Source organism: Phacochoerus africanus, chromosome 4 (assembly GCF_016906955.1).
Source record: "Phacochoerus africanus isolate WHEZ1 chromosome 4, ROS_Pafr_v1, whole genome shotgun sequence".
Lineage (NCBI taxonomy): Eukaryota > Metazoa > Chordata > Mammalia > Artiodactyla > Suidae > Phacochoerus > Phacochoerus africanus.
The window spans coordinates 36,968,148-36,980,532 of NC_062547.1; the positions used below are offsets into that span (position 1 = coordinate 36,968,148).

At 35.8% G+C, this 12,385-nt stretch overlaps 1 protein-coding gene across 1 annotated transcript in view; it reads right to left on the bottom strand.

Moving 5' to 3' along the window:
* LUZP2 (leucine zipper protein 2) overlaps nt 1–8,448 on the bottom strand; it is a 522,759-nt gene extending 514,311 nt beyond the window's left edge. The window contains exon 1 of the mRNA XM_047774274.1: nt 8,214–8,448. Coding sequence (XP_047630230.1) covers nt 8,214–8,275 — 62 coding nt within the window. The 5' untranslated portion in view covers nt 8,276–8,448. The remainder of the gene's footprint in view (nt 1–8,213) is intronic.
* Nucleotides 8,449–12,385: the final 3,937 nt, after the last annotated feature.

Consider the following 12,385-nt stretch of genomic DNA (forward strand, 5'->3'; position numbering starts at 1 on the left):
AATTAGAAACATAATTTGGAGCTTTCAGACACATAAACTCATACCAGACATTTTTTTCTACACTATTTTTCTTCAGGATGTTGCAAGTGTTTAAATCAGTGTTCCTAACTGGAACTGGTTAGGATAAGACGGAATTAGCTTTCACACTGACCACAAATAATTCATGTGAGCTTGGAGGAAAAATTCTCCATTCAGATTTTTTTTTTTTTTTATCTGTACTAAAAAAGGATAATAAGGTTGGGCTCCAAAATCTCTTCACCAACACTTTTGTCTTACCTATGCCAATAAGGACTGCTCTTTCTAAACTTCAAGTAAACTCTGGTTCAGTAAAAATCTCTCTAATCCTTTCATTCACATAATGTAAGATTGACAATATACTGAGTTGTAGTTCTCTGTGCTAGACATTATTCTTTATGTACATTTGCTTATTCAACCACCTTCACAAATCTATGAGAGAGGCAATGTTACAACCTTTTTATTGATGAGAAAAATTTGCCTAGGAACTATTAATTGACATTTTTAATATCAGGTAGTAATTAAGGCTGACCTAAAATCTGTTTGACTCCATATTCTTTGGATTTAACACATATGACAGCACAGACATGTCCTGTAACTCCTACCCCATTTATCTCAAGCTACTCACTGAGCAAGTGTTTCTAGATGCTCAGAGTTGTATTTTGAACAGAGTCTAAAGGGTAGGGAACTAGAAATCCTCATAACCCTTTTGATGACTAAACAAGAGGAACAGAAAGTCATATCCTCCATAGGGGATATGCGATGAAACCCGGCCCAGAATCTGCATTAACCTTTGCTGATACCTTAGCTCAGCTCAAAGGACTACTTTGGAAAGCAGCAAGTCATTGCATTCTTTTTGTTTCATTTTTCTTAAGAATCATTCACTGAGCTCAATTTTCTTCTCACCTTTCCCACTAAAAGAATCTTATCAAGAATAAACTACAATTTCATCATTTTGGCTGTGTCGGTTAAGAACTTTGAAACTCATTTAAGGAAACCATTTACTCTATTTTTTAATGAAATAATTAAATGTTTATTGCTTGAGGTGTCCAATGCGAAGTCAACCACTAAACTGTAATTTCTATGTACAATGATAGCTAATACATCTTAGGGTTTCCTGAAGGACTACAGGGTATAGCAATGTGCATGCATTGAGACAGGACTTAAATGTACTTTCTTCAATTCCAGTGGCCCTTAAGGGACTTATTCTCTTCCATATTATGAATGAGAAATTTAAATCTCAGAATGATTAAGAAACTTATATAAAGGCAGAAATTTTATAGTATGTATGTGTAGAATGAAATCTATGACCACCTGACTCTAAAAAATGCTATATAACTATAAATTGTCTAAAGACATCTGAACTAAATGAAATGCAATTTCATCATACATTAAAGCTAGATATAAACATATTTAGGATCTAATCTTTATAAGGTAGTTCGGTATGCTACCCATTAAATAACACCATATATTGAAGTATAGATTTAATAGGTGTTGAGTATATACACAAATGTCCACTAAGAACTGAATTTATAGGAAAGATAAACTTTTCATTGATGTAAACTACATTTACATCAATGAAAAGATCCCCAAAGCATAAAAATATCACATTATAATAAAACTGAAAAACAAACAAGAACCATTATGGGTGTATCTCTTGCAAGATAAATTGTGTGCAAAGGTGAGAACTCATCAGTGCTCTGGGTTTTGAAAATGACCTGGAAATCTTATTTTAGGCCAACTCACTCTTCAAAAAAACAAACAAAACAAAACAAAACAAAACAAAAACCCACAACTGAATACAGGTGAACAAACGGTATTCAATTCCTTATTACCATAACTCCCTTTTTGACTATAACCTGTTGCTCTATAATGGTTCTATGTGGTCAGAAAGTTTTTAAAATTACTTTTTATACTTCACAATAGCTAGTACAGTTCTGGATATAAGGTAGGCACCTTATATATATATACCATTGTGGCTTAATTACAGAAAAGATGTCATGGAAAGCGATCATGACGTGAGAGAAGAGAAAAAGTACTGGAGAAAGCTCTGGGTTCCTGTTTTGATTTTCCTCTGTGATCTTAGACAAGACTCAGTCACTCTGGACCTCAGTTTTCTCACCTCTAAAATGAAGGGCTTTGGATGAGAATACAACATTGTATTCACAGCATGTTTCCCAATAACAGACTCTTTAAAGTACACTCAAAGAGATTAAAACACTCAAAAGCAGCACCAAACAAGTTAGACATAATTGCAATGCAATCACTACCTATGGTATAATGATATCTCCTAGTGTTTATGAAAGCATTCTCAGAGCACAGTGTTTATTTGGTTGAACTTTAGCTTGTGTCTGAATGGAATGGTTTATTATGAATTTTTTTTTTATCCTATAATCATGAGGCAACATTTCTCAATGTCCCAGTAAACACGTGCCCTTTTCTGATGCAGCCTTGACATGATCTATATCTTTTACTTCTCCTTAGCAAATCATACCCTATGGTCTATGGTCTACTCAGTTGACATATATTGACACATATGCATACACATACAGTAATCTATGGCAAAAATACATACTTTTCATTTAATAGTCAGAATTTCACTCCACAAACGCGAAGTTTATGACAAACTATGTGCAAACTAGTTGAGACTACATAATCTCTAAAGCTGTTTTAAAAACTGGCTTAGTATAAAAGCCCTTTTATGTGATGATTCTTAAAACATAGTAGTTGAACATTTTCTGTATCAGCAATCCTTAAACAGTGGTCAATAGGAGAAAAAAAATCTCAATGTTACATTTTCTTCCCTTAATTTCTCTGAATGCTTATCCTTTTACAGCTTGCTAATGGATGATGGGATTGATTAACAAGTAGAAAATAAAATTGTAAAAACTTTTATATCAATCTTGCCTATGTAGTTTTAAAGTAACTTTTTATTCATTGATGCTTATGGCTTTGATTTGACATTACTATTTATGTACTATAAATGCAATTTAATTAATGTGTAGCTAACAAGTTAAATAGCTAATTATATACTTTTGCGCTAAAGCTATATGATAAAATTAGATACTATAATTTTTCATGGTGTTCACCAAAGTGCATAGCACCATCCAGGCACTTGGCCACCAAAATATTTTTGAAAGGACCAGAATAGTTATCACATAATCCTCACGATTTCTCCTGCTCCCCCTCTTATATTTCTTCTGGATGATGACTTTAAATTTTGTATCATCCAATTGATTTGTATCCAAGTTTTCACTTATTCTGTTATGTCCAGATAAATAAAGATACAAAAAATTCATGAAAATAACAACCATGTAGTAATAGCGAAACAGGCTAAACCTTTGTTAAGTACTTACTGTGTTCCAGGGAATATGGTAAACTCTTTTTTAAATGAACTCATTCAGACTTTACCACAGCTCCCTCAGACAGTTTAAATGAGTTTTTTTTTTTTTTCCTACATGAAAAAACTGGATAAAGAGGATAAAACCACCTAATATCACACAGCTAACAAGTGTTGCACAATATTAAAGTTGATTACAAAATATCATTTCTCTCCTTGCTATTGGAAAGCAGAAGTTATTTTTGGTATTCTTTAATTGATATCATTCACTCTTTCTTATATTCACACTTCAAACTTTGTTTAAAATCTCTGCTGTTAATATTTATCCAACTTTATCTTATACATACACACACACACACACATTTTATATATATATAAAATTACTTCTGAAAGTGACTACATATTATAGGGAGATGCATTTATAACTAACATTATTTTATTACTTTGATGCCTTATGCAACAATTGACTTACTGCAGGTACACTTTTGATGTGTGATAATGAAAATATCAAAAACATTTCTGAATGTTATGAAAACAACTTCCAATGGATTTTTTTTTTCTAGAGAATAAAATTTAATTTTAAGCATTATCCATTTAATCAAGTTACTTAAATTACTTAGCCCTATTTATTAAAAATGTTTTCCTCCAAGGTCAGTCACAAACAGGCATGCATACGCACATGTGCACACACACACATACACACACACTCAGTGCTCTCCTGACACACATGGGAAAATATAATTTCATTACACCCATATACCCATCACTGATTTCAGTGATTTTTGCTTCTTGGGTAGTAGGTCAAGTTCTCCCTTTCAATTACATGTAGTTTGGTCTGGGGCAATTGTACAGCCAATTCATAAATGTCTGAGGTATCTCTTTCATTAGTCATAGGAAAATTTAACACAAAGATACTCCACGAATCAGTCATTTTAAACACAGCCAATGGAAATAGACAACTAAAGCCCAGAACTGGAATTTAAAATTTTTTCTGTTACTATCATGTAGACATTTCTCTAATTCAATTACATAGAATGGTGCAGTTCTTAAAAAGAAATGTGTGCAGGGTCATGTAAAAGTGCCCAGGGCCTGTGGCGGGGGGACACATATCACCTTGGATCAGTTTGGAAAATTAAAGTAAAACTCCTTCCAACATCGTATTTATTTACTTAAAGATCAAATTTAGGGTGCTTATTGTGTTCTTATTGTTACTCTTGTCTTTCCTTTATCCTATTTATCAACTTGATTCTGAGGTTAGATTAAAGAACAGGGCTAATAGGTCTGGGGCATCTTCAATATACAGTACCATCTAAAAATAGATCCCAAAGTAATCATGTGGTGTGACTGCTCATCTGAGGGCCCAGGACAGACCTCTAAGATGACTCCTATTGGGAGGACTCTAACCAACCATCTGCTTAAAGTTCTTGCTTGATGGAAAACCACCAAAAGTCAGTAGACCTTCACTCCTCCCTGCCATGTTCTCTCCCCATTAAGTCATTTAAAACTTAATAATCCAAAGTTATCAAGAGTAGGCTCACAGCATAAAGGAACAGAGGTTCAGCACACTAAAGTTCAAGCCTTCTCCAGCACTCCATGGGTCCCTTTTCACCAAGAACTTCTAAAGATTTTTTCACCCTACTATTCCTTTCAGTACCTATACTACATCTTTCTGAAGTGACTTGCTAGCTGCTTTGGAATAGCAATTTAATGCTTTCACAGAACAAAGTTATTTAAAAAGTAAAGTCATTCTACTCTGAAGATATTAAACCAACACATATGTTTGCTTTCTTTGACATTTACTTGTGTACAGGTTAAATGGGTTTCTGCATTAGCTACAATATTCATAACATTAACTCATTTTTTTGAATTTGTATGTACTTTCTAAACAGGAGAAACAATATGCCAGGAAATTAAACAGCTCTCTTTAACTCTATGGGCTTTACTAGTAAAACAGGGAACAGTTCTAGGCTATTGTTGAAGGTGAATATTTAGCTTTCTTTCAGGACAAATAAAGCAACTCTGATTGTGGGGCATGAATACTGTGCACTATGGTGAAAATTATGCAATGTTTGTGCTTCAACATGTAAAGCCCCTACAGAAAAGGTGGGGATGAGGAACAATCGAAGACTGAAAGCTATTCAAAAATTCATATTTAAAAGGCAAAACTGTTTCAGAGTTTTCATCCTTGTGGTTAGAATACTATGCTATATTAACTATCTTTCTCTAATTGCAGCATTTGTTTTGTTTTACTTTAAAACAAGAACTGAATTTAGACCTACTAGAAAGATAATAGCAAAATATTAAAGAATGATCCCAAAAGAAAAAAATGTTGACGAAAATACATTTTTTTTTCAATGAAGAGTCTCAGATCTGCATTATTTTTCTCACTTTGAAAAGACCTTAACAACAACAACAAAAACATGATAACACCCAAAGGCAATAGGAAAATCTAGCAACTGCCACCCTCTGCTAATGCATCCAACCCACAATTTAAGCATGTGAAATGGTTTTTGCTTCACAAATAGGACCACTGATTAAGAAACCAAGTTAACAGAAGTTTTTGGCTAGAAAGCCCACTGTCACAGGTGGCCATGGCTCAGCTACACAGTTTTTCTCAGCAGGACAATAAGCTCACCTCTACTAATGCAACTCTTCTTGCAAATTTGTTTATTTTAGGCTCTAACCTATATATTAACCAAATCCTACAAAAACCCTTAAATAATACAAAGAAAATAAACTTCTGTTAGAATCCACTGAAACCTAGGCTCTTCTTTGCAAAACGACATATAGATAGCACAAAATTGTCAAGTTTTCTCACTGTCATGAGGTACTTTAGGTATCCAGCAAAATAAATTGTTATAGAGTAATCACAATAAGACATGTCACTGATTAGGAGAAGTTTCACATTTTAAAGGGCAGCATGCTCTTTCTGGTGAGTTGTCAAGAGAAAAAATTTAAAGAAGACCTGTCACAGTTTTCACATGTAACCAACACTTCAGAAGTTTCATTTCTAAAGTAAACTAGGAATGACTAATTTAATTATGGTTGGAAAAAAGCATGTTGATTATTTTTTACAAATTTATCCTGATAAAAATTAACATTTTTATGAATGGAAAGATGATGGCTCTTCGTTTTTGTATTATATAACCAACACTAAAACTTAGGAAACTAGAGAATATAGAGCTTTCTGAATCACTTAAATTACAGCATTTTAAAAAAGCAAATGTACTTTTGGAACACTAGCGATTCACTCTATTAAAATAATTGTGGGCAGGGCTTCCATTGTTTAAATATTTTATTATTTTCTGCATATGCTAGCAGACATCTACTTAAGTCCCATAAACTTTAAGGATTTCCTTTCTCCAGAAGAATCCGTAAGTAATTATTAAACCACAACACAAGCGTTCAGAGTAAATGCCAAAACACTTCAAAAAATGACTGTTATGCATGATTTATACCGAGATGTTTGGAGTTAGCTACAAATATTAAAATGGGCCCTGTAAGTGGAGCAAGTTATTATAATACCAGGAAACAAAGTGATTTTAAAACCACCTGATTTTGTGAAGTCCAGTGACAAGCAATCCTTAAAGAAAATAAAGAACCCATATTCTATTTTAGTCCAGCAAAGTCATTTGGGTCTTGTTTGCAAGCAAAAACTAATCAAATAGTCCTCATGCTAAAAGGAAAGTTTGGTTACAGGAGCCTAAAAGAGAGCATGTTGATTAGGAATGGAATCAAGAATTTTGCTACTCTGATTTTTCACAGATAATGAGTTTCCTTCACACTTCTCAATTTAAGAATTAGATATAATCCTATTTCCCCTCTTCATTTTCAATCAGATGCACAATCAGATAATGTTTCCATTCACATAGAATTGAAAAGATCCTCATCCTGTGTGGGTCATTTTATTTTATAGTAGCCAAGGAAAAGAGGTTGCTGCCAATATGATGTTCAGGCCATGTAGAATAAAGGCTCAGTCCTGGGCAATGAAACAGTCCACCTTTGTGCTGCCCTTGAGGAAGAAGAATGCAAGCCCATCACCAACTTTGGGACTTGATCAACAGTGGGGAGTCACAAAACTCTATTCAATCACAGCATTTTAAACCTCCACTAAAAATAGCTCCTCTGTGCTGGGGCTGAAAGTCCCATCTATGGCCAGTGATGGAGTACACTACTTAATTGTTTCTGACTTGGGTCCTTGCATCAGCACTCTAGGAGTGCTTTCTAACTTTTAATCGCCTTGTGTGCTTTTTAATTAGACCTGTTCATTAGACAGAGAAAAGAAAAATGCCCACTTCTAAGCCTACTCAAGACGTTAAAATAGACCATTTCACAAGTCTAGGAACTTTTGTGCAACGCTTATCATCTCCCAAGATTAATCTTTTTTTGTTTGTTTGTTTTGTTTTCTGGTTCTCTGTACCTTAAAATCAGACACACTTAGGGGAAGAGCTAAACTCTTTGGTTACTAAGGCAGCTCCGATGTAAAGACACTGCCTGGTGACAACACTCTCCTTGTCTAATTTCCTTTCTTTATTTTGGTCTGTTAACACATTATATCTCTGGTAGTAGGACTGTCTGAGGGAGACAAGTCTTTGGAAGGCAAAGGTACATGGTCCCCTCACTGGGGAGGAATACTGAGGATTTCTTTAAGGACTAGGATAACTAGAAAAGGGCTCCCCTCTCCCAGAGGATTTCAGAGTCCTTCTGAAACGGGAGAGGACTACAGAGAGACCCCCTAACTTAGGCGGGAGATATAAACAGCTTAAATATCTGTCCTTGGCCCCCGTAGGTGACCTACGGTGGGACCAATCTACCCGCAGCGCCCCTCAGCTCAGGTCACTCACGCTCCTGGACTCACCTGGTGCTGAGGACCAGAGCCGGCAGGAGAGGCAGCAAGTAGTGCGCTGGACTGAATTTCATGCTTGTCGCCTGCCGGGGTCCTCCTTTCCTCGTTGCTTTAGCTCTCCCTCTTCCTCCAGGTCCTGTCGCTCCTCGGTGCCCGGCTCTGTCCCCGCCAGCAATGAGCCCTCTCCAGCAGCAGACTGAAGGAAACCGACAAACGGACGGACGCCTCGCGAAGGCAGGCGCTGAGAGTGGGGAGTATCTTCGGGAGTGATGTCACCAGCGAGGCGAGCCCTACCCGGGATTGTTCAGCGCCGCTCCCGAGCCTGGAGGGCGCGTTGTCACTCGCACCGGAGGCTGCGCGGGGAGAGGGAGGGGGTTCCCAGCGATGGCCCCGCGCGCCCAGGTCAACGGGCTGCACACCGGCCTGGGGCTGATCTTTTATCCCCCTTTCTCCAGAGGATGGGGAAGGGGGCGCAGGGCGGGGGACAGGAGAGAAAGCTAATCTGCCACTAACTGAACTGGCTTGAGAGGCAGGAGGTGAGACAGAATTAACTGGGAAATACTCGCAGAAGCTTAGAGTCACAGGCAGGTGTCCCTCACCTGATTAAACACTGTTTGAGAAAATGTTGCTCAAGAGATAGTGTTAAAACATTATTCTAATTAGAAATGTACAATGATTTGTCTGATGCAGATAGAAGGACAGCAGGAGTGAGCAGCGTCCAGAAATGTACCCTGAGCTGGTACTGCCATTGCAAGCTTCTTAGTCCACAGATGAGGACTTATAAAGAGGTTTAGGGCCAGTTCAGAGGTCTAATGTGTCTGCGTTTTAAAGATTCCCAATCTTCCTCTAATTTCAATTTGTCTGTTTCTACCAGCAAATGGCAGTGAGGTTGGAGATGATGGCCCAGTTTCATTCACCTAAAGGGTTGCTTTTCTTCAGGTGAGGAAATGCAACTGAGAAAGTCATCAAAATATTAACAGTAATTAACTCAGAGTGGTGATATTGGAAGGTAGAAGATTTTATCTTTCATATAGTGTTTTCTATGTTTTCTAAATGTTCTATAAGGGACGTCTGATATTTAGTAAGCTTTATTTTGAGAAATTAATTAGAAAAATGAAATAAGAGAAATCAAACCAAATACATTTTGCAAAAGTGATTCTGGAAAACAGAGCTAACTTCATCTACTGAGGTGTTCAATTCTAAGACTTTTACAACATGGTATACATATTTTTTTTCATAGTTCAGCAGAATATCCTGGTAAAATATCTATGCAGCACTACTTCACACATTATTTCATTAGATTGTTACAAAAGCCAATCTAGAGAAATAGAAATTATCCCTATTACAGAGATGAGGAAACCTAAGACTGGATTTTTTTTTTCAACAAAGAACTGGGTTCTTCTAAATCTTAAGCAAACCCTACTGTTACAGAACATCATAACTAGCATAACTAACCCAGTGATTAATACAAAGTTGATGTTCAAATAGAGATTGACATGTACTAAAGATCCTAAAGGGCAACAGTCAGGTAGTCTCCAGAAATTCCTATCCAGATGGTCTACCTCATATTCCAGTTGTTTCAAGGACAAGCCATTTACAGTAAAATTTAGATGAAATATCCCCTTTAGCGTCATCTTTGAAGATGTTAGTTGTGGGAAAAATACACTTGTTATAAAGTTTTATTTTAAAAAGGATACAAGGTTAAATGATTAACTGTCTAATTTGCTGATCTATTTTTTTTTTATTTCTAATGGGATTAACGTTAATTCACTCATACAGAACAGATATTGCTTTAAACCCCAGGCCAATAAAATAGATGAGTAATAACTTTTGCAAACTGCATACTGTGCTCTTGGGCCATACAAAGATCCACAACAGATATAACGAGACATATACAAATCAACTCACTTGTGATTTGTATGTCACAAAAAACAAACAAACTGCACAACACTTCCTTATAACAGAACTCTAACTCCAAAGAAAAATATGTATTTTAGTCTGTTCCTGCCATAATTATCTACAATAGATTTTCATGCTCACTTTGGATGGTGATCATTTGAGTTGTATGGTGAGGCCCTAAATAAAAAACAACTTTTAGATATGTTGTGCCACTGTATTGTATGCCAATAACAAAACCACAAGGTTGTTGACCTTTATGGATTTTCTGTAAGCAGAAAAAGAAGATATCTAACTTTAGGAGGGCATAGGAACATCAGGCAAACACATTTTGGATGGTGAACCTAAGTGAGATTGTGGAAGCTCCTGCAGATTTAGAGGATTGATGTATCATATTCTGAATTCCAGTATAGATCTGCCTCCCAGCAAACTTTTCTTCTTAAGGAATTATAAGACTCTAAGTCTCCATCACCCATGATATTCTTTACACACTATCACAGGAAAATCTCAAATCCAGAATTGATCTTATGGCTTCAGAGAGTTGGTATATGAATGTTAAAATTCAGCAGTGCAGATAGGAGATTCACTTAGCTGAAACCACTTGCCCTATGCTAAGTCACATCACAGAACTCAGCAAAAGTTTTCTGCAGTAACTATTCTCAAGTCTGGATAAAGGACATTAAAAAAAAAAAGGACATTAAAAAAAACCCATGTAGTTTCACTGTAAGGCTAGTCTCCATAAAATGCTAGAATTGGGAGATATTGAAGCTATTTTTAAAAGTTTTATTGAGACAATTCAGGTACCCAAACACCATTTAAGGGTGTATAATTCAGTGTTTTTTAATACATTTACCATGTTATGAAATCATCATTACTAAATCCAGAACATCTTCTTTACCCTCAAAATAAACCCTGAACCCACCAGTGGTCACCACCACTCCCTTAGTTCTCTCTTTTCCAAACCTTGGCAAGAACCAATCTAATTAATGTCTTTATGGATTTGTCTAATTCTTGGCATTTAATATAAACTAAATCATACTATATGTGGTCTTCCATGACTGATTTAATATTGTTTCAAAGTTTGTCTATGTTGTGGTGTTTATCAGTACTTAATTCTTTTTTTTATTGTTGAATAATGCTCCATTACAGAGATCAACACATTGTGTCTATCCATTCATCAATTGATGGGCATTAGGGTAATTTTCATGTTTTGCCTATTATGCATGATACTGCTATGAACATTCATATAGAGGTTCCTTTGTAAACATGGGTTTCCAGTTCTCTTGGGTCTATACATAGGAGAGGAATTTCTTGGCCATATGATAATGCTATGTTTAATTTTTCTGAAAAACTGTCAAATTGCTTTCCAAAATAGCTGCACTATTATACCCACTATAACATATGAAAATGTCAATTTCTCTGCATCCTAACAGTTGGTATTATTTAGTATTTATTATTATTACTACTATTATTATTATTATTATAGCCATTCTAGTGGTTATAAGTGGTCTTTCTTGTGGCTTTGATTTGTGTTTACCTGATAGTTAATCTTACTGAGCATCTTTTCCTGTGTATGTTGGCCTTTCATATACAATTTTTGGAAATACGCTTATTCAATTTTTCCCATTTTAATTGCATGATTTTTTTTTTAATTATTAGAATTTGTTATACATCCTGGATATCATCCTTAGATATGTGATCTGAAAATGTTTTCTCCTAATCTATGGAGATCATCATTTTCTTGATGGTATCTGTTAAGAAGTCCAATTAATATGTTTTTCCCTTTTGTTACTTGTGCTTTTAAAGAGTCATCTGTATTTTCTTCTAAAAGTTGTTGTTTTTTATTTAGGGCCTCACCATCTATGGCATATAGAATTCCCCTAGAAATTCCCAGGCTAGGGGTCAAATCAGAGCTGCAGCTGCTGGTCTATACACCACAGCCACAACAGTGCCAGATCCAAGCTGCATCTACTACAGCTTGTGGCAAGTCCAGATCCTTAACCGCATGAGCAAGGCCAGGGACTGAACTGCATCCTCATGTATACTAGTCAGGTTCTCAACTCACTGAGCCACAACAGGAACTCCATTCTTCTAGGAGTTTTATTGTTTTAGCTTTGATTCATTTGGAGTCAGTTTTGCATGTGGTAAGAGATAGGGGTTCAATTTAATTCTCTCATGTGGGTATTTAATTGTGCTGGCATCATTTGTTGAAAAGGTTATCATTCCTCCCATTTAACTGTCCTGTTCTTTCTTCTCTCTCAGAGTACTATGTTTTCATCATTTCTACA